This window comes from Zingiber officinale, chromosome 3A (genome assembly GCF_018446385.1).
Source record: "Zingiber officinale cultivar Zhangliang chromosome 3A, Zo_v1.1, whole genome shotgun sequence".
Classification (NCBI taxonomy): domain Eukaryota; kingdom Viridiplantae; phylum Streptophyta; class Magnoliopsida; order Zingiberales; family Zingiberaceae; genus Zingiber; species Zingiber officinale.
This window is the reverse complement of record NC_055990.1, coordinates 7,161,184-7,184,660: the sequence shown is the minus strand read 5'-3', so window position 1 is coordinate 7,184,660 and position 23,477 is coordinate 7,161,184. Positions and strand designations below refer to the sequence as shown.

Here is a 23,477-nt window from a genome sequence, read left to right as displayed (position 1 = left end):
TTACCTTGCATACTCCTAAGCGACCTTGTCCAGACGTCCGGATGCCCCAGGGGAGTTTGTTTTCATTGTGAGGGTTACGTCGTGCACCGCGCAATCACTGCACGATTTTTTTTGTGATTTGTATAATATATGGTGATTAGTGCTTCAGACCAATAAATTGGACTTGGTAAGGGTGTGTCAAGCCCATGCAGTAGTGTAACACAAGAATGACTTTTAAGAATCCCAACAGCAAACTATTATAACGGACTCTCCTTCATAAAAAATTTAATTTAATTTTTTATATCAAATATTAAACTGATAAGAATAGATACTATACTTGATCTTAGTCAAAAAAAACTGAGAAATATATTTACTAACGTCGCCGACCCAAAATATTTATAGAAGTTTCTCCACTTGCGCTGTTGTCAATTCAAAGATGTGGGGATTAAAAAAAACTATGATAGCGCATATTTTTTATATAAAAAATAACCAGAAAAAATTACTAATAAGTCTTAAATTTATTTTTAATGCGAAAAAAGATATTAACGTAATTTAATTTTGAATTTCATCAAAATTAGTTATTAAAGAGTTCAATTTCTTAATTAAATAGTAAGATAGTAAGATTAAAGAGAATATTTGGGTGCAATTGCATGAAAATGTCCATCCAATCAGTTCAAAAAGGGATTCATTCATGAAATGTTATTATATGAAACATTCCTCCTTTTTGCAATTAAATAGAATCATATTAAAACTTAGGCATTAAGGATGTGGACATATATATTACAAATGACAAATTAAAAACACATTAGAATCCTCCTCTAAATTAAATGAAGACATATATGTAAAATATAAAACTACAATTTAATATAAAAATTGAATGTGGCACTTAAACTAAATGATAACATTTAGTCAACTGAATATAAATATCATTGAAATTAAATTATCAATAGGACACCAAAAATATCAATAAAAATTATAGAGATCTTATATGAAAAGAGATTTTAACTCTGGTAATTTATATTTAGGTTAGAGTATTTTTTAATAAATAAAAATTATTTTGCATATGATTTGAATATTATTATTATTATTATTAAATTTTGACATGTTTTACTATCATTTCTTTTCCCTTTGAATTTTTATATGGTTTTTGTATTCATGTCTCCTTACATTATTTCAGTCTAAGAATTGCAGCATTTATACAACTCTACCTCATGCAATAATATTTTTATCAAAACATTGTTCTATGTTTCCAAACATTAAAACCTACAAAAAAGAATGATTCAACATAACATTTAAAATTTCAAAGGAAATGGTATGAAAATGATAATTAATGTTTATTAACATAAACATTTAATTTGTAGATCATGATTACCTTGGTATCATTGAGAAGTTTTTCATCACAAAGACAATGTACAAAATATAAAAAAAATAAAACTTATTATGGCAAAGTTCACTAAATCAAATCATTATTAGTTACATTAAGCTTAATGTGATATGAACTGCTGGACCACTTCATTTTATATTTGTTTAGCTAACACACAATGTAAGTTTCGAGTTTCTACTTTCAATGAAGACAAATTTTACTTTAAGACCTTGACAATATATCTTAGGGTCAATACCAACTAATTATTTGGCACTCTTACTCACTGAGCATTCTCATTTTATTTGATATTAATTCTACATTTTAAATACAAGGATGAAAAGTAATGAAGGGTTAACTAACTTAGAATTGTAGTGTGAACTTCCATATGACCACCATAATGATGATCAACATGCTTTTGGAAAGCATCTTTGCATAATTAATAAATAGGATACATCCATCAAGTTCCTTTTCTTGATTTGATAAAGGGAGAGTGAGAGAAAGAGACTGTTAGCTAGGCTTTAATTTAATTACTTAAAAGCACTGCAAGTGGTTACGTTCCACTCTATGGTGTAATTTGTTAATTACTTATCAAGTCGATCAAGTAGAATCGTTGTGCAAACTTTATCAGGATAAAGTAAAATTAAAAACATTGTTAGAAATCAACAATTTAGCTAGTCCTAAATCTTGATTTAACTTTACTCGGCTCAATAGACTAGTGCTTGGTTCACTTTGTTGGGTCTTCAAGAATTGATCATTTCATAGGTCGTTTTTAACAACACTAAGAATGAAACCATGTAAAGTTTATATAATAATATTATGTGTGTACCATAGTAACAATGATGATAAAGAGACTGTTGCTTACAAGCTAATGAAGATCTGATTTTTCTTTTCATCAGATCACTGACTCAAACAGTGCACGAGAACTTTGAGTATCCATTGCATTTGCACGAGTCTTTCATGGTCCACTACGAGGCAACAACTTTACAAGCCACATCTCATGAGTCTTTCTATGAGCTCATGTGGTCGTCAATTACTTGTTGATCGAGGAAATTTAAAAGAACAAGACCAGCAGCCCAGACATCATCATCCATTACATATTCATCGGGAGAATGGCTGATACCTCCGCGGCATCGAACAAACACCATCCCCACCTGCTTTAATACCAACAAGATTGATAAAATGATGATTGTAGTGATGATTTCATTGTTTGAAGACCGCAAAGAGTTACCTTGGTAAGATGAGACATTGCCATTGCATCATGCCCTGCTCCGCTCATCAGTATCGGGACTTCCCTAATGTTTTTTCCCAACATCTTCATGGTTGAGTGAGCTGCTTGTTTGAGTTGTCGACTTAGTTCAGAGTCGCAATGTACTGCCTCTGCATTATGCTGATGGAACTGGTGTGTCAATGTAACTTTCTAAATAAAATTAGGAAGGACAAATCCTGTACGTACCTTACGCTCGATAGTACAATTAACCATCCGATTGTCACATATTTGATAGATTTGGCGTGAAAATTCTGAAACTACAATTTCCCTTGCCTCATCATCCATTGCTCGTACATCAACAGTGAAGTTTACCTGCAAAAATCAAACATCAAATTATCATAAATCAGTCCATTATGGAGGTACGAATCATGATTAAGTATGTAACTTGCCTGGCCTGGGATGACATTGCTGGCGCCTGGCCAGGTAGATATCTCCCCCACTGTGCAAACCAATCCTGAAAAGGATTCTTTGCTATAGCATCCACACTGCTCGTTGCAGGTGAAGACTCTATCAGGATATTTGCATAGACTCTCCAGATTTACAATAAGTTCAGCTGCTGCGGTTAATGAATCTTGACGCATTAGCATTGGAACAGTACCCGCATGCCCCTGAGAACCAGTTACTTTTACCTGAAGAGTAGACGTTCCATCTATTACTTGCCAGCTACATTGGAGGATAAATATTCACTTGAGTAGAATATATAGGGAGACTGAAGAATATAGCCACTTTCTGATTAATCATACTAAGATTAGCCCCTGAGCAACTTCCAAAGTGATGTTTGTTCTAATTTAAGAAATTGATTAATAAAAGTTATATTTAAGGAGCCAAACTGAGTTTTTGATGAGGTCAAAATCAAACTTCTTAGTAATTCGTAAGCATTTAATCATATCTTTTATGAAAGCATAAGTTACAATGAGCTTGATGGTCAAAACTGAATATAAAAGATAAAATAATCATAAAAAGAGCATACAACTAAAAGGTACAAAAATAGTCCTAGTTTAGCGAAGTTATACACCAAAAAAACAAGGTCAGCATCAACTACAGTTTCAAGTTCTAGTTTCTACGTAAAAAGAGAGATATTTAAGAACACTAGCTGCAATAATATTCAGACTCTTTAATACTTTTTTATGATTCATTTCTTGGTGTAAAGATATAAACCTGCACTATAATGGGCAAAATCTTTTTCTACTGCATGTAATTCCCTGAATTGTGTTATATAATAGTCCTTATCCCCCACATAAATTTTATGGTCATTTCCTGTTGATATATGAGCTTTTTGTACTGATGAGAGAAATTTCAGCTTTGCGATGCAAGGTAACTTACAATGTTCTGATATGAATATACTTGCTAATCAGTCCACATTTTGGATACTGGAACTTCTTTTAAGATCTAATTTCCTACTCAACCCATAGAAGTTTACTTGAAAGATTATGTTACCTGTACTATAGTTTATAGCAAAAGAAAATGATATATTATGCATACCTTTAATCGTGTTTGTCCAGCAATTCCTTTGACAATGCCAAGAGGATAACCAAGAGATTCCAATACAGGACCTTGTTCAATGTGCACCTGTGGCAAAAAATAAGAACAAAGTATTTTTCACATAATGCCAAGTCATACACAAATGTCTTTTAAAACAAAGAAAGAATATGAGAAAAAATAAAGAACTTGTGTAGCTAGAATGTACCTCCACATAACCCCACACAGATTCAGGATCATACTTGACCTGAAGAAGACTTCCATCAGTGCCTTCAAAAGAATTTGCTTTCAGCACATCTTGAATTGTGACACCACTACAAGTTTTGCACAATCAGGAAGTGGAAAAAGTAATGGATGAAGATGAAACAAGTTGTAGTTGAGAAAATCACTTCTTATCAGATGTTTTCAACACTGATGCAGGGAGCTGACCAGCAATAGCTGCACTGCCTAGAAATGTAGACTGAAATCTTACACCCTCCTCATCACTAAATGCAATGATCTAGAATTTACACAAACCAATGAAACAGGACAGGTTTTAGTTTAGATTTTGAATTCATGAAGCCAGAATAAAATATGATGAAACTATGCTAAAACAAGACTCAAGGGATTCATCAAATACACTAAACAAACATCAATATTGTTTATTTCAAGCAAAACCAATGTCATCATTGTTGACTGAAGATTAATGAATTGATAGGCATCAAAGAAATCATATTTCGAAAGATCCTCACTTCTGTTGTACATATAACCTAGTGATTGGTAGAAGAGGCAAAATCTTTCATTTTCCTAGAGGCTATAGGTTCAGTCGCTCAAGTAATCAAGAATAAACTTTTAAGCATATTGAAATTTTAATTAGGTATTTGCTCTAGTTTTACTTATAGCTGAGGATAAGATGGTGTTATTCAGTTATTAATAGATGCTATGATGCACCCACCTTATGTGATCTAATCTAATGAATAAAAAGAAATTAAAATAACAATAATTTGCTTTTAAAAACACAATCCCCAATCTGAGAATATATATCAATCATTTCCAGCTTGAAATTCACAGTAGAAGAATATATTAGTCAAAGTGGTCTAGAGGAAAATTTTACCAAGTTAATCTTAAAAACTGATAGAAAAGTTCCTAGTCATCACAACATCTCTCTGAAGTGGCAAACGAAGTTTCAATATGTTTATTGGCAATGCTGATAGAAGCTTGGTCATCAAAGTGCATAATCATAGAATCTATATGGCTATAAATCCAAACTGCTACAAGAGTGCAAGTAGTCGCATCATCCTACAAAAAATTGTTTGAGCCATTGCTACACTCTGCTTTGCATTGAATGAGAATAATACAAAATGAACAAGTACAACAGCAAATTGAACTTGAATTCAAGTAAGAGTACATGAGCAAAAGAAGAATTCTTCATTTATGTTCTCAGAGGAAAGAAGTAAAATGATGTTTACCTAACACTACAAGCCTCAAAACAAAAATAGGATCTAACTCTAAAACTAAGACATTTCACCAGCTCAAAATTGAGTGACCAGGGCAGTGCCACTAATAAGGTGTAATGGATGAGGTGAGAAAAGCAGTTCAAAAGGTAGCAAGATGCCACATCTGACGTCAATATAGTAGTAGTAGCAAAAAGGGAAGACCTGGAGGTAGATATTGTTGGAGCAATCTAGGTGCCCTAGGTTTTGATGTTTGGGCAAAGGTTTAAGTTAGGTTTATTGTTGTATTTGATATGCATTGTGAGTGTGCAGGATACAGGTACAACAAGGAAAGTCCAAGTGTGATCTTGGCAAATGAGGAAAGTCCAAGAATGAGTCTTGGCGGTGTAAGTTCAAGCATGTAGTCTTGGCAACGTAAGTCCAAGTGTGACTTGGCAATGGATGAAGTCCCGGAGGTGAGGAGTCTCTTGGCAAAGGAAGACCCGACAATATAGACAAGGCCGAAGGAAGCTCCAGAAGGCAAGACGTGAAGGATGGGGAGACATCCGAGGGACGCGAGGCTGATGGAGGAGGCTAGAAGGCTAGGTCTAGGTTGGGCAAAATTCTATGTGTTTTAGGATTTACTGTAGCAGTACTGTAGTAGTATTGTTGTGACACTGTAGCAGCCGACTGGTGACTGTAGCAGTCGACTGGTACACTGTAGCAGTCGACTGGTAGCCGGACGTTGGGTAACGGTCGACCTCACTTAAAGGACCAGTCGACTGGTGCATACACCAGTCTAGCGGGAAAATGGCTTAGTATTTTCCTCTCGAGCTCTATTTAATAGAGCTCGAGGTGCTTGGCCATGGTTGACGAAATAGACTTGGTTAAAGCCTATTAGAGTCTCCCAAGCCTTCGTGCGATCGGTGTGCTTGTATTCAAGTGTTTGTGGCGAGGTTTCTCCACCGACAAGGAGCTTGAGCTAGCCGGAGGTTTTCCGGGGAATCATCCACCGACGGATCGGGATCGTCCACCTTACGGACAGCCGTGGAGTAGGAGTTTTATCTCCGAACCACGTTAAATCAACGTGTTAGGTTTGCTTTCTCTTGTTAGTATTTGTTTTGTATTCCGTTGTGAACTAACATTATAGGAAGTGATCGATTTGGGTGAGACGCTATTCACCCCCCTCTAGCAGCGTCAAGGTCCCAACAAGTGGTATCGAGTGAGGTCGCTCTTCTACGGAGTAACCGCCAAGAGAGCAAAGCTAGAGGAAGATGGAGTCCGAAGGACCGCTCGGATGGGATATCTGAATTCCACCTCCGTACGACAAAGAAGACTTCAATTATTGGAGGAAGCGGTTGGAGACATGGTTCCAAATGGATTTGAACCAATGGGTTGTCTTGAGTGACCCATTTGAGCCTCCAAAGGACAAAAAGGGGAAGTGCCTCCGACCTCGATATTGGACCGAGGAACAAAGGGAGCAAGCGGAGGCGGATAAGAAGGTAACAAAAATTTTGTTAAATCTATTACCCTCTAACATAATTTTGAGTGTAGGTGAGTACGAGAATGCAAACAACCTTTGGAAAAAGGTAATTGCACTTCATGAGAGTCCTACACAAATCCAAGAAGAGGAGGAACCCAAGGAGAAGGACTCATTGGTCCAAGAAGAGAAGGACCAATTGAATGTTGACACGAGTTCAACATCTGAGGAGAAGGAAGATGAGGAGGTATCATCCACATTTTCAAGGGAGGAAGAAGTGGAATCATCCACATCTTCAAGTGAAGAAGAAGAAGAGAAATCCAAGGAAGAGGAGATCTTGGAAGCTCAACCCTCCACCTCAACTACCAAGAAGAGCACAAAGGACCACATCAAATGTTTTGAGTGTGGTAAGATGGGGCACTACAAGAGTAGGTGTCCTTCGCTCAAGAAGGTAAAGGAGATAAACCCTAAACTCACTAAAGTTAATTTAGAAACTAATGTGAGTTGTAGGAAGAAGAAGAAGGAGAAGAAGCACATTAGGTGCTTTACATGTGGTGAGTGGGGCCACTACCACACAAAGTGTCCAAGGAGAGGAGAGCTCAAGAAATTGGTGCACTTGAAGAAGTGGGAGAAGAAGGGAGCTTCCAAGGTAAAAACCAAGGTATCATTTAATGAATCCATTCCATTGACACATGATAAAAAGCATGCTAGAAATAACTCTTATCATCTTAATGCTATTTATCATGAGAATAGAAGGCATGATAACCTTAAGGATAGATATATTCCTCCTCATGCTAGATTTACCACACCTAAGGTTAGGAAGGTAAATAACAATTTAGGCAATAACACCAAGAATTTTAGATATATGTTTAAAAATAGAAATGCTCAAGGATTCAATGAAAAATCAAAATCTAGGAATTTATGGAGTGAAAATCAAGTCTTGAGGACAAGACTTGATAATTTAGAAAGGACCTTAGCAAGAATGGAAAACATGCTTAGGGATCAAAATGAGCATAACCTAGGAAAAGCTAGACAAGAACCATCCAATGGCGATAGGGGTTTGGGATACAAACCTAAAGCCAAAGAAGATGTGACTTCCTTTCATAGGGTTCCATATAGCTATGGGGCCAACCCTAAATGTAGAGATCAAGTCAAAGATACTAGGGAAGGAATCCCTAAGAGTACTTTTGATAAGACAAATGTGACTAAGACTTATAAGAAGTCTAACAAAGTCACAAAGAAGGTCGCAAGGGAGGTCATCCCTAAAGTTGATCTAGTAAAGGTGACTAAGGCTCCAAAAAGGCCTAATAAAGTCACAAAGAAAGTTACAAGGGAAGTTATTCTTAGAAGTGACCTAGTAGAGGTGACCAATGCTTTTAAGAAGCCTAGAAAGGTCCTTAGGAAGGTGTCTAGGGAAGTCATCCCTAGTGAGTGTTGGGACCGAAAAGTAGCTAGAAGGGGGGGGGGGGGGGTGAATAGCTCGTCGCGTGCTAGGTGCTCGTCGTTGCTTGTTTCTTCAGAGATATGCAGCGGAAATACAAGAAACAAAAACACGCAACGCTAACAAGGATGGTTTACTTGGTATCCACCTCACAAGAGGTGACTAGTCCAAGGATCCACACCTACTCACGCACCCTCTACTATGAAACACTCCTTTATGGTAACTACCAAAGGCGGAGAAGCCCTACAAGACTCTCAATACAAGAAGAAAGGGAAAGGTAATGAAATACAAGCACAAGCTTACAATGAGTACAAAAGCCCTAACCCTAGCTTCTTCTTCTTGCTTTTGATCTGCCTCTTGACTTGGAAGAACCTCCAAGAACCTTCAAGAACTGGCGATCTGGAGCTTAGTGAGAGCTGTGGAGTTGTTGGTGAAGATCGTGATTGAACAGTAGAAGTTCTGCCGAAGAAGACGCACGCCAACGACCTTTATCTCGCGCGGTACGGATCCGTCGATTGGATTGCTCCAATCGATCGGAGATTTCGATCGATCCACGGATCGATCCGAGCGCCCTGTTCGGAAATACGCTGGATCGATCGCCGATCGATCCAGGCTTATCGCGATACTGACACCTTCCCAATCGATCAATCGATCGATTGGGACCTTATGATCGCGTGGCGATCTGTGCTTTCGCGACTTCCTCCCAATCGATCCACTGATCGATTGGGACGAAGGCTTCTCGCAGGGACACCCCAATCGATCGACCGATCGATTGGGCTCCAGCCAATCGATCGGCTGATCGATTCGGCTTCTGGTTTTTGCCAAAAACCAAGTCCCAAGCCTCCCAAACAAACATCCGGTCAACCTTGACATGTTGGTTCATCATGCCTAGCATCCGGTCACCCTTGACCTGCTAGGACTCCCTCACCAAGTGTCCGGTCACTCCCTTTGACCCACTTTGACTTTTCTTCATCTTGTCAAGTATCCGGTCACTACCTTGACCTACTTGGACTTTCACCAGATGCCTGGTCAACCTTGACCCATCTGGATCTCTCCGTGCCAAGTATCTAGTCAATCCTTTGACCTACTTGGACTTTCACCAGATGTCTGGTCAACCTTGACCCATCTGGATTTCCCCGTGCCTGGCTTCACTCACCAGGACTTCCAATCTACCTAGCTTCACTCACTAGGACTTCCAATCTGCCTAGCTTCACTCACTAGGACTTCTCTTCTGCCTGGCTTCACTCACCAGGTCTTTCACCTAGCTTCACTCACTAGGATTTTCACCTGGCTTCACTCACCAGGACTTTCACCTAGCTTCACTCACCAGGATTTTCATCTGGTTTGATTCACGAGGACTTTCACCTAGCTTCACTCACTAGGATTTTCACCTGGCTTCACTCACTGGCTTCACTCACCAGGACTTTCACTTAGCTTCACTTACTAGGATTCTCCTCACTGCCTAGCTTCACTCACTAGGTCTTTCCTTCTGCCTAACATCCCAGTTAGGACTTCCCAGTCAAGTATCTGGTCATCCTTGACCTACTTGACTCTTCTTCAATCAACCTTGTATTGTCAAACATCGAAACCCAAACCAAGACTCAAGCTTGGTCAACCAGGTCAACCTTGACCTGAGGGATGTTGCACCAACAGTGAGTACCTAGAGCATCCAAGGAGCACCAATAGGTTGTGGGTTCCTAGGAGCATATTCTCTACACCCTAGATAGGTTTAGAGAGTGTCAACTCCAATTGGAAGGGTAGTTAACCCAAACTTGTTAAAGTTGACACTTGAGAGCATTTTCAAGGTTATTGTTAACCTTTGAAAATGAAAAGGATTGTAGGGTTACTCTTTGAAAGAGTAATATATGTGCCAAAATTTGAAGAGTTGAATTTAATCTAACTTGGCACACTTAAGAAAAGTATAAGAAAAATCAAGTTAGAATTTTGATACTTTCTTAAGGAATTAAGAGAAAACTCATGCTTTAATCAAATGTGATTACAGCCTTGAAGAGCAAAATGTGTCAAAATTTGAGGAGTTAAATCTAATTTAAATTGACACACTAGAGAGAAGCAAAAGTAATGCCAAATTTGGAATTCGGCATTTTCTTATGGAATTAAGGGAAATGTAAACCTTAATCCAAATTGTCACTCTTGGAAAGAGTAACATGTGCCAAATCTTAAGGAATTAAATTGGCACAATGTGAAAAAACATAAGAAATACCAAATTAGGGTTTTGGTATCTTCTTAGGGTAATTAAAGGAAAATCTAGGTCCTAATGTAAGATGTTTACTCTTTGGAAGAGTAAAATGTGCCAAACTTTGAGGTTTTGAACTTAATTTAAATTGACACATTTAGAAAAGGATAAGAAATGCCAAGTTGGGGTTTTGACATTTTCTTAGAAAGTTAAAAGCAAATCTAAGTCTTAATTTGATTTCATTTACTCTTGGAAAGAGTAAAATGTGTCATACTTTGAGGAATTTGTTTAATTTAAAATGGCACAAATTTAGAAAGACATTAAAGAAATGTCAAGTTGGGGTTTGACATTTTCTTGATGAAATTGGGCAATCTAGGGTTAAATTTTGAGTTAGCTAGAGTTAAGAATACTTAGATAGGTAATCTAGGTAAATTTTATTTATGCTAACTTGCCATGATTGTTTGCCCATCATATGCCATGACATCATATTTTGCATTCACATTTTATTATGAAAAATACAAAAATATCATGTCATGTCATACATACATCATGTAGCTATAGCATGCTTTGCTTTTGAAAATTGCTTATTTTGATGTATGCCATTAATCATCATGCAGTATGTCAATTTCCTTATAATTAAGGACAAAAGACATTTATTATGTATGGAAGTGTCCCAACAAGAGGGATCATATCAAGTGACATCCTAGATGGATGATCATGATTTTTACAATGCCTAGATAGAGATGCATGATCCCTTAGTTTAGGGGCAAGACCAAATATACATCTCACAAAGAACTATAAGGCGACTTGTATGTGTTTTAATACACGTTAGATACAAGTGAGATGTTAAGATGGTGAACAAAACTCAAGATGTTGATCTAGTGCATCTTGTTGAGTTTTAGGTTCATCAAAACACATAGTTATGTGCCTTCCAATCATTGGGAAAGCTAATGTACAAGTCATGTGCATTGAGCCCAAAGAACGTGGTTGGATATTGATTTTGAAAATGATTTCAAAATGCTTTTGAAAAACCTTGGTGAAGATTATCTTTTGATAGTAATCATCATTGAAAAGTTAGACACAAATTAGGAGAAAACATTGAAGTTTTCAAGAGTTTTCAAATTTGTGTCAATCTTTGAAAATAGGAAGTATTTTCATAGAAAACTATTTTCCCTGATAAAGTATACCCTAAATAATTTCAACATGAGTTTTCATGATGAAAACAAGTATGGATTGGTTAAGAAAAACCAAAGTGAAGTTTCGGTTGAGGTTTAGTTTCATTATTGAATTTTGAACCTCAAAACTTCGAGTTTTGGTTTTCCTAATTATTTAGGAACCCCAAGTCATTGTTGGTGCAATGATAGAAGTTTGACCATGTTTTTAGGGGGAGTTACTCTTTGAAAACATAAAAATCTTTTCCAAGACCAAAAGGAGGTCAAGTGTTAAGGTAGCACATGACATTGGTATGGGAGGTGTTACCAAGGACAAGGGAGAGTCATCCAAGGCCAATAAGAAGGAATATGCTAGGGTAGCATATAATTATAGCAAGGATGAAGTGTCCAAGATTAAGGACAAGAAGAAATTAATCAAAGACAAGGTGTCTAAGGTTAAGAAGGTGAGTTTAGTAGGCCAAGTGTCACCCGAGGTGCACCGAAGTGGCCTAGCCATAGTGGATGAGTCACCAAGGGAGGTGACTAAGGTTAAGATTCCTAAGGTTAGGAAGAGCTTTGAGACCCATGATAGATGGGTTATCAAATGTGCCAAGTGGTTAGGAGACGGACTTAAGTCTCTAACCTAGTGGGTTAGCACAATTGGGATGTGTTTCATGCATGAAAATATGATATTGGGGGTCATATTGCATAAAAATTAGTTTTTGATGTATAGATGTCATATAAACTCATGCTAGGGAAGTATTGTGGTTTAGTATGGGCAGATACATCAAGAGGAAGCAAAAACTAGGACTTTAGGTTAATGTTCAATTGAACTATTTAGCTAGTTTTGAATTTTGTGTCAATCTTGGGATCTGTAATAAATATATTTTTATATATATTTTTCCCAAGTAGACATGGATAAAATAGACCTCTCCAAAAAATTTGGAATTTTTTGGAGGTCTGTGGAATTTTTGGCGCATTTCTGAAAGTAAGTAAAAAAGGCTGATTTTTGCCCAAAAAGAGTACCAGTCGACTGGTACAGTTACCAGTCGATTGGTACATTTACCAGTCGACTGGTAACAATGTTTTTGAGCACAGAATGTCTCTGTAAGCTCATTTTGATGAGGCCAATCGACTGGTTCCGATACCAGTCGATTGGTAACAGTGTATTTCGAACACAAAAAGTTTTGTGAGTGGAAATCGAAGGGGCAGTCAACTGGTACCTAGTTCAGTCGATTGATACCAGCCTAAAAGTGTTTTTCAACGTTGTTCTTGACCGTGTCAACTCGTTTAAATGTATGAGATCCATGGGGGGATAAATACATGAGTTTAGGGTCAATTTGGATGACATGTTTTCAACAATTGGGATATTGTTGGAGCTCTTTTTGATGTATGGCAAAGGGGGAGAAGTTTAGATTTAAGTGGGAAACCTATACACCTTTGAAAGAAATCCTAGCTCGAGGGGGAGCTTAGGTGAAGGGGGAGCGATTGTTTAGCCAAAGGGGGAGAAGTTTACCTTTGCGGGAAATTCTAGCTCAAGGGAGAGCTTAGGTGAAGGGGGAGCCTAGGGATTTAGGTTCCATTATTTATGCATGAGTTGATTTGCATATGTATTGCATTTATGTTTCCCTAACTTAAACAGGTTGCCAAACATCAAAAAGGGGGAGATTGTTGGAGCAATCTAGGTGCCCTAGGTTTTGATGTTTGGGCAAAGGTTTAAGTTAGGTTTATTGTTGTATTTGATATGCATTGTGAGTGTGCAGGATACAGGTACAACAAGGAAAGTCCAAGTGTGATCTTGGCAAATGAGGAAAGTCCAAGAATGAGTCTTGGCGGTGTAAGTTCAAGCATGTAGTCTTGGCAACGTAAGTCCAAGTGTGACTTGGCAATGGATGAAGTCCCGGAGGTGAGGAGTCTCTTGGCAAAGGAAGACCCGACAATATGAACAGGCCGAAGGAAGCTCCAGAAGGCAAGACGTGAAGGATGGGGAGACATCCGAGGGACGCGAGGCTGATGGAGGAGGCTAGAAGGCTAGGTCTAGGTTGGTCGGGCGAGGACGAGTGCTGAGTGATTGTACTCAGGGCAAAATTCTATGTGGTTTAGGATTTACTGCAGCAGCACTGTAGCGACACTGTAGTAGTACTATAGCGATACTGTAGTAGATCTGTTGTAACACTGTAGCAGTACTGTAGCATTCGACTGGTTACTGTAGCAGTCGACTGGTACACTGTAGCAGTCGACTGGTAGCCGAACGTTGGGTAACGGTCGGCTTCACTTAAAGGACCAGTCGACTAGTGCATATACCAGTCGACTGGTAGCGGGAAAACAGCAGTGTTTTCCTCTCGAGCTCTATTTAATAGAGCTCGAGGTGCTTGGGCATGGTTGACGAAATAGACTTGGTTAAAGCCTATTAGAGTCTCCCTCCCAAGCCTTCGTGCGATCGGTGTGCTTGTATTCAAGTGTTTGTGGCGAGGTTTCTCCACCGACAAGGAGCTTGAGCTAGCCGGAGGTTTTCCGGGGAATCATCCACCGACGGATCGGGATCGTCCACCTTACGGACAGCCGTGGAGTAGGAGTTTTATCTCCGAACCACGTTAAATCAACGTGTTAGGTTTGCTTTCTCTTGTTAGTATTTGTTTTTGTATTTCCGCTGTGAACTAACATTATAGGAAGCGATCGATTTGGGTGAGACGCTATTCACCCCCCCTATAGCGGACGTCAAGGTCCCAACAGATATCACTCGGACAGTGGCAAAAATAGCGGAAGCTGTAAGAGGAGAAACAACCAAAGCATATTTTACCAACAAATGGGCAAATGATTGGCTAGGCCATAATAAGTGCATGAAGGATAAAAGGTAGGGGCTCAACCTTCGAAACTACAAGATTCTCCAGCAGCTACAAAGCTAGAAGATTTGAATGTGCTGGAGAATGAGAACCTATTGGTAAACTCTGTGCAACATAGACATCAAGATAAAGCATTGTCTTAATATGAAACAGTAGAATCAATAATATTTGTGAGTGGGCTAAAAGAATCATCCAACGCAAAAGGAAATTTGATAATTACAAATTCTTTTATTTTTATTTCTCATGGTTTATTATTATTAGTGAAGGGGTGAAAGAATATGATTCATCCCCATTTCCTCAAGCTTTAGAAAATATTATTAATGCCACATGAGAAACATCAATTATGCATAGAATAAACTGACGAAAAGAAATATCATTAAAATGTAAGAATCCCTCCCTGTCTAGCAATGAGGGAGGTAACACTAATAAGGAAAGAAAATCTAAATATCTTGCTTGCTTTGAAGGCAAGGAAGGTATATCTTTGGAATCATCCTAGTGGCCTCGGGAGGCACTTTCACATCTTAACTATCTGACCCTTAAGACCAAAGAGGGTTAAGATTAGTTATTACCTTCGATACCCACACTGAAGTGCCATCTCCCTCTCGATTAACAAATGGGGGATTGCGATCCCTTTTAAAGACTATAAGCCAAATACAATTTAAAATAAACCAAATATTCTCTGAAAAATAATTCTATGTTCAAAAGGACTCAATCAAAGAAATATATCTTCTAGCCAAAATCAACAGGATGCCCCATTTTACTGAATTATCAGAGCAGCTCCCTTTTTGATTTATCATCAAAAGGGCATCTCACTTGATATATTCTACCAATTCACCCTTCAAATCCTCCTTTACCCTCATGCTACACGCTCACCTAATCGCTCAAATTAAGCAGAAAAGCCACCGAATTGGTCTAACATGCATGCCTAAGCAAAATCATACATCACTTTTAGTTAAAATTCATACATATATATAAAACAAAAAATCTATTAAAAAAAATCTTTTGAAAGTAGAGAGAAAAGTAATAAAAAATCAGCAATTTTTTTTTAAAATTTATTGCATGAGTTATAAATTTTAAAAATATATCATAAAATATAAAATACAACAACAACAACCAAGCCTTATTTCGCTAGGTGAGGTCAGTTATATGGAACCTTGTACGCCATTGGGCTTTGTCCTAGGATGCAAACGAATTGAATTGATCAGAATAATATAAAAACATTGATATTTGAATTCAAGCTTGAAAATATATATGATATTCGAAACTCGAAAATACAAATAGTTTTGGCTTGAGCTCGATTCAAAATAAAATTCGAGCTCGAGTTCAATTCGAATTATTTGAACCTTTCGAATTCGGTTCAAATTATTCGAACCTTAATTTAAATATATTTAAGTTAAAATTATGTAAAAATAATTAGAATTCAATTCAAGTTTGGCTCGCAAGCAGCTTGTGAACAATTAAACAAAATAGTATATGTTCGAATTCACCTCGAAAAAATATTCGAACATGTTTGAGTTCGGCTTGAATTTAATAATTTCGAATACGAATCGAATATTTTTCAAGCCGGCTCGAAAAGCTCGCGAACCGGCTAGATTCGTTTGCAGCCCTACTCTATCCCCTACTATATCATCATCTATACTTCAATAAATTTTATCTTGTTTTATTATTGTTAACCAATCCTTTTTTGGTCTTCCTCTTCCTCGTTTGATGTGCGTGTTTGTCATGGTTTCACATCGCCTAACTGGAGCATTTATTGGTTGTTTAAGTTCATACTCATAAGTCATACCATCTTAAACGTGTCTCTCAATGTTTTCTCTTAATAGATACAACTTCGACTTTCCCTTTAATGCTTTCATTTCTTATTCTGTTCATCCTCGTATGTCCACACATCCACCTTAACATCATAAAATGTAAAATAAACTTCTAAAAAATAATAATTATCAAAATGATATAAATTCTCTAAGTTTATAAGCAAGTGAAGTATAAATTTGAAAATGTGATATTTTTTGTCAAAACTAGCCATGTAGCAATCTTGGTTAGAAATGATAAAATCCTTGTGACAATTTTGAACAACCCTGACTATTTTTGAGTCGTTTGTTCACTTTGGAATCATGTGTAGTGTAGCGATTTTTGCAAAATAGACATGGATTTGGTCACTTTAAAAATATGTGTAGATTTTAATAGCATCCTATAATACATTTATCTATTCAGATTCAAAATTAAACTCAATAGCAATTTTGACCAAAACTATTTTTGATTATTAAGGTAACTATGAGAGCATGGGTGGATTCCAATGAATATATCTATATATTTCAGATTCAAAATTTGATTTAAAAAAAATTGTCATATAACAAATTTATTCAAAATTACTGCATGATCATTTTTCAGTCGTTTGATCATTTTCAAAACATGTGGACTCCACCTCGAAGGGTGCATATAGTCATTTGATCATGTAAGTAATTTTGGAAAGACTAGGTGACCATTTTTTGAATTGTTTGGCATCTTTAAAAGTAGATGGACTGCAATGGCCACCTTAAAAGTGCATTTTAGATTAAAAAATAGATATTTAGTAAACTATTTTGAGTCGTTTGATCACTTTGAAATCATAAACTGAACTCCAATGGCCATTAGAGTGGATACATAGTCATTTTTAAGGAGAAAATAACCGTGTATTAGCTTTGGACAAAATTGTTATATCATCATTTTTAGATTTTTTTTGTTACTTTAAAAGCATGGGCAGACTCGAATGGTCCTAAAATACATCATCTATTCGAATTAAAATTTTAACTAAAATTGAAAATGTTATTATTTTTAGGTTATTTGGTTATGTTAAAAGCATGAGTGGACAGCAATAGTTCCCTAACATGGATATATCTATTTAGATTTAAAATTTAAGGAGAAAATGACCATATAGCAGGTAAATTGAAATTCAAAATTTGACTAAAAATAGTCATATAAAAGCTTTGTCAAAATTGTTATATGGTTATTTTCTTTAAATTTTGAATTTGAATAGCTAAATGCCTTCTAAGAAGTCATTGGAGTTTTCCCCAATTTCAAAATAACCAAACAATGTGAAAATAGCTATATAACACTTTTGGCCAAGAAGTTTTGATTAAGACAACTCCATCAAAATTGCTACATGTTTAATTTTGATAAATCTACTGCTATATAGCTAAATTGACTAAAATTATCTCATTTTTGAATTTATATTTCACTTTTTAAAAAAATAATTTGTTCAAAAAATTGCATTTGATATTTGTTATTTAAAAAAAATATTTTTTGTGATATTTTTTAAATTTATGTTTAATTTTTTAATTTATAATTCATATAAAAAAAATTTAAATTATATTATAAAATTTATATCACTTTGCTCTCTATATATTTTTTATAATTTTATAATTAATGTAGCATGAGTTTACTTAGGCAAGCGGGTTAGAACGGTTGGGCGGATGGTTTAATTTTTTTTGGGTGGTGCAATGAGATTAAAAGGGTAAATTTTGCATAATACACTTAGTGGGGCAACCTTTCAATGATAAATCAAAAGGAGTGTCTATCAACAATTTCATAACGCAGATGCTCTTTTGAATTTTGTCCAATATCTTCTTCTCTAAATAAGATAATGACTAAATAATATCTACCAATATAAAGGATCTACCAAAATGAGCTTTTACAAAGTCTAGATCTTTTGAAATTAATTCTTCATACGAATTATCATCTCCTCTGCCAAGTAGAACTTGACTCTAGGAGAGTTTTGTTTTTCGCTCTTGTTAATAATTGTTTCACCAACTATGTTTAGCATGGTTCCTTTATCAACTTTTTCCTTGGTCATCATTTCCAATACTAAGGTGCTCAAGTATCTCCTTTTGGTTTCTGTTTTGGGATGTTGAGGAAGAGGAACTAAACATTGACTTTGTTGGCATCTTCTTCCTATTCATTTGTCTCTTTCAATGAATAAAAAATGTCGCAACTAACACACAGAAAAAATGGTGTTTGCATACCCAAAATTCTCAAGGAGTTTGAAAATGATAAGAACATTAGCATAAAAGGGAAACCTATAACAAAGTCAACATGAAAAAAACAAAGACTCAATTTTCTCTCAATGAGATACTCTGAATAAAATGAAGATAAAGGTTTTAGAGTAGATGTCAGAAGTAAGTATGAATTCAAAGTTCATGAATCCAAAAAAATAATATATCACAGCACTAAGTATTTTGTAGTAATTATTTACTTAGTTTCTATGTATCAGAATACATCTCCCATATTAGCTCAACATAAGTTTCAGGATGGTGGCTGGTACACAAGAAAATCATCTCCCTAGGCATATGTGCTTAGATTTGTAATTAAACTAATATGTTAATTTTCAAATGGTTGTCCTGCATCTTTATTTCATTTTTTCAATTTCTTGTTTTGGTATCTTAGGATAAAATGAAGTTATGATATGTAAAATTAAGTCATGATCAGTAATATTAGATATTGTTTTATAAGGGTTAAGTTTAGAAGGAAATATTCTAAGGTAAAGTCATCAAGACAATCTTCTAAGGTCATCCTAGGCTCAATTAAGTGTTTTGTATTCCAGGAAAGATATCACTTGGTGAGATCAGGAGAGGTATCACATGGTGAGATTGTAAGATTGTTTATAATAAGTTGGTGGGCATGTTCTTTAAAGGACAACTTGTCACAAGATACATTTAGGGTTAAGTTACATGCTTTTTATATTTAAGCCAATAGCGCCTTTAGGTATTGTCTATAACGCAGGTGTTTGGGATATTCTACAGAGCAGCATACACTATAATTTTTTTAATGCTCGTGGTTGTATATAATAAGCTTCCTCTATTAAAGTAGACAAAAAATAAATTGTCTTCCCTTTGAATATTTTGCCTAAGTCCTCTCATAAACCATAAACAATTAAAGGTGCAATTTCCTAATATTATGTCTGCATAACTTTTCAAATTGTGTGTAACTTTTCAAATTGTCATCTATATTCTACTATAATTAAAAATGATTATTATGAATTTTCATTTACCATGCAATTGATTCGTAAATATGATGGGACATCTTTTTCATCCAGTTTTTGTTTCATATCGAACCTATGTGAGATAGGTTCCAGTCATTGGTTTTCTAGTTTAACCTCAACAATTGTCCAACATTCAGTAGTTGGTTCAATAATTTTGATTTTGGCAAATTGTGCTTATTCAAAAAAGGTCATGTTTTTATCAAAATAGCCTTCACTTTAGCTAACAAACTAACAAATATATTAAGACATGATCATGCGTCAAAATTAGGGCAACTATCTTAACATGTACTGATCATTACTTGCATAAAAATGACTTAATTCTCCTCTAAGAAGAATGATATGGCTGTGGCGAGGGTACATGTTATCCATGGAGTTATATGTATATAGCGATGCAAAAACGTGATAACGCTCAAGCTAAGCACCCTTCATCGCCGGCCCCACGGTGAGATTAAGGGAGGTAAATCAGGTACGACCCCCTAAGTGGGAGGGTTATTTGCCGTAGCCGCAACTCGAACCCTTGTCCATTGATGCAAATCTACTACTTGGATATCAACTCAGCTATGCCCTTGGGGCTAGTTATATGTATATAGTGATAGTATTATAGCACAATGAACAGTTTATAGATTGGCAGTAATGTTATCTCCTCTAGGAGGATGGGGGATGGCAGTTTGAGCAGAGTATGCTACAATATTGAGTTGAAATGGAGAATAAGATTCATATTCAACTAATAAGAGATGCTAACACCTTAAATGGTTTAAAGCACAATTACAAGGAGAATAATAGTTTAAGGGGGGCCATTCTAACATCTATAATACTAAAGATACATGCGAAAAATAAAGTGAGGGGATTCATCAATTAAATAAAAGTGTTTGTTTAAAAAATTACGATAATATTTTAAATCAGCTACTTGCGAAGAGATGACAAAAAGAATGATGAGTATCAAAGAGCATGATAGCTTGTATACTCTTTCATTCCATTATGTTGGCATGCATTCTTACATATATCAGCAATTTATAATGTTATGAACAAACAACAAAGAAGAAAGATACACTAACCTCTACTGGTCTCTTGAGTTTGAGCAATTTCCCACTTATCTTTAAAACTTTCAAAGCAGAGATTGCAGATATAATGCCCAATGATCCATCAAACCTTCCAGCATCAACAACAGTGTCCTGTTACAGCCAGGAAAACCTATAAAAATGATTATTATATTCACAAAACTCAAAAACACAAACGGATAAGAGATCTTCATGAAGGCTTACATAGTGAGATCCAATTAACAAGGTCTCTTCAGTTCTATTAACACTCTCAATTCGGCCATGTATGTTTCCCATTTGATCAACCCACCTAAATGCCAAAACTATTAAGTCAGATGCTCATATCAAGAGATTATGATGTCAAGCAGAAAGGCCAGATAATACGTCCTCAACCCAGCATCTTGCATCCACTTGATTATTGGTTCTGCAGCTTTCCTCGAGGCTAGACTTAGGAATGTCCTCTCAAGATATCCATCAGCATCAGATATCTGTTCAAAAGAATCAACTTTTCAATATCAAATAGTTTCTTATGATGGATCTCATAACAACTAAAGCAACCATATGTCCACATCAACCATCAAACTCATACAACTACTGGCATCAATATGTGTAATCAGCCAGACAACAAGAGCACAACAAAATTGGCACAAGAACGGCCTATTTCGACACATCACACATGCAAACATATAATTATTTACAAGTAATCAAGAATATATCATTTTTTTGGTTTTATATCATACTTGTTTTTGAGAATGGTATTTCAAGAACACGTACAACACTTTGTTACCAGTATTGTGGATCAATTTTAAATACTAATATATGTAAAGAGCAAGGGACCAACGGCGAGGTATACACGTACAAAGCATTCGATGTTGACTTCACCAATAAATAATGAAAAATTCACTCAAGCAGAATCTTCTTGACAACCTCTATTTATAAATATTTTTAAAGAATATTTTTGACGAATCTTCTATTACTGGCATCCAAGTCCATCTAACGTTATTGAAGACTGTAATGTAAGAACACAAAAACAAAGATAAAAAAATGAAACTTTCCGCACCTTCGCGAGCTGATTGATCCTTTCCACCGCTTCATCCCTAAGAATCTCTCTCAACAAGTCACTCCCTGCGTCTCCAATGCTCTCCGCCTCTAAACCTTCCATTACCCAGATAAAGGCGACTTTAAAAAAATCAATAAAATCGACGACAAAAAAACAACCAAAAGAAAAAAATCGATTACCTGCAACAATAACAAGCATTAGGGCAATCAACAGCAATGAGATCAGCGCATTTTTCCGAAGAACGGAAGCCATTCGGCCTCCTCCCTCGCTCCGCTGATCCACAAGCTGTTGGCTCGCAATTGGCAAAGTGACTCATCTCCTCCATAGAACACGAATTGAAACGTCCGTTGCTCCCGTGGATCAACTCACTATCCGAAGCCACTTCCAGTATGGCAAACCCTAGCCGTCAGATCAAAGTCTCAGGAATCTCCTTTTTTGACTACATTGTTCTCGAAGTACAAGATAACGCTTCCGTGGTGCATGCGGGCTACGGAAACACTGCGTCCGAAAAATTATGCGGGCGTCGTTTCTTCCGTTGGATTAGATACTTGGGGTTCGGTGTCTGAGAGATAATCTACGGCTGAGAATAAAAGTTGAGCTCGCAAGACGTGGACAGCAATTTTCGGTTTCCTGCGTCAGAAAGGCAAACAATTAAACAAGTGGTTTGTGTTAATTGACTAATTAATTAGATATAAATATATAATTAAGTTGTTAATTAGCATGAGACAGATGTGCTCAGACGTGGATTAGGTTACAATCTCCTGTAAAGATCATATTAGTTGATAGATGTCAGAGGACAGATTCTCTGGACCGTTTTTTACGATTAGGGAATGGTCTCTTAGCATAAATTTGTGAAATGAATAATCCTTATTTATAAAATAGATGGGGATTATTAATCTTCGTCAATCCATATCAAGAGATCATCTTTTGAACTGCAAAAAGCGGCCCAGAGACAATAATGTCAGCACTTAATTAGATGTCAGCACTTAATTAGCTTAGTACTGTAACAATATATTAATTAATCATGCAGAAGTTGTTGTTGACAGAGCATCAACTCAGTCTTTAAGGATTATTTATTGTAATATCTTCGATTGGTGGACAATAATGATGAGATTTAGCTTTCGTCCTTGGCTAGAAGAGGGAGTGTTAGTGATATGTGAGGAAATAATATTCAAAATGTGTACGATGGAATTACACCGACACTAAGGTCGAAAGGAATTTTGAAAGTTTAAGAGTAGAAATGGAAGAGATTTTTATTCACCTTAACAACATTAATTGTACGAAGAGAAATAAATTATAAGATTAATTTATAACCGCTGGATTATCATCTTATTAATATCTTTTTTAATGCCCTGTGTACTCTGAAGCACGGATTTGAAAAAGGATGAATTAAATGATAGTTGAAACACTCGATCTCTAATTACATAAAAAAAAATAATTGATGGATGAAATTATTTTTTATTCCTTTTTTGTGTGTCTCAAAATTGGACGAAACAAACATTCCATCCCTCCTAGCCGTCTACTAATAATTATCTTGAACAACCAGGTATAACTCAGTGGTAATATGCTTTGGTAGAAAAATAAGGGATCACATGTCAATTCCCGACTGTGGGTGATTTTCCAGCGTGACTCGGATGCAGAGAATGTCGATTGCTGGGCACCGAACTGATGGTGCTTCCAAATTTACTCGATGGACAAACCCCGGAAAAGACCATCCACCTCCTAAATCAGTGAGGCGCAATCATAGACACTGGATT

The 23,477-nt window shown here is 36.2% G+C and overlaps 1 protein-coding gene and 1 pseudogene across 2 annotated transcripts; both read right to left on the bottom strand.

Moving 5' to 3' along the window:
- Positions 1-167: 167 nt before the first annotated feature.
- Positions 168-345, bottom strand: LOC122054255 (annotated as a pseudogene).
- Positions 346-2,121: 1,776 nt separating this feature from the next.
- Positions 2,122-22,040, bottom strand: LOC122051116 (probable allantoate deiminase). 2 transcript variants are annotated; one of them, XM_042612073.1, is made up of 12 exons: positions 21,900-22,040; positions 21,721-21,815; positions 21,045-21,148; positions 20,886-20,970; positions 20,679-20,795; positions 4,478-4,587; positions 4,297-4,402; positions 4,092-4,178; positions 2,999-3,238; positions 2,796-2,921; positions 2,571-2,729; positions 2,122-2,493 (listed from the first exon to the last, which is right to left on the bottom strand). In XM_042612073.1, the coding sequence occupies exons 1-12, from the start codon at positions 21,970-21,972 to the stop codon at positions 2,350-2,352; spliced, it is 1,446 nt and encodes a 481-aa protein (XP_042468007.1). In that variant the 5' UTR covers positions 21,973-22,040; the 3' UTR covers positions 2,122-2,349. The 2 variants fall into 2 exon arrangements, with proteins under 2 accessions (XP_042468007.1, XP_042468009.1); XM_042612075.1 differs by having other exon boundaries at positions 21,721-21,809.
- Positions 22,041-23,477: the final 1,437 nt, after the last annotated feature.

What these genes read in the sequence shown, in the direction of transcription:
- LOC122051116 (XM_042612073.1), bottom strand. Translation starts at nt 21,972, where the DNA reads ATGGCTTCCGTTCTTCGGAAAAATGCGCTGATCTCATTGCTGTTGATT. An exon ending in GGATCAATCAGCTCGCGAAG is followed by an intron (nt 21,149 to 21,720) that starts GTGCGGAAAGTT and finishes TCTTTTGAACAG; the next exon opens with ATATCTGATGCTGATGGATA. An exon ending in TGTTAATTGGATCTCACTAT is followed by an intron (nt 20,796 to 20,885) that starts GTAAGCCTTCAT and finishes TGGCTGTAACAG; the next exon opens with GACACTGTTGTTGATGCTGG.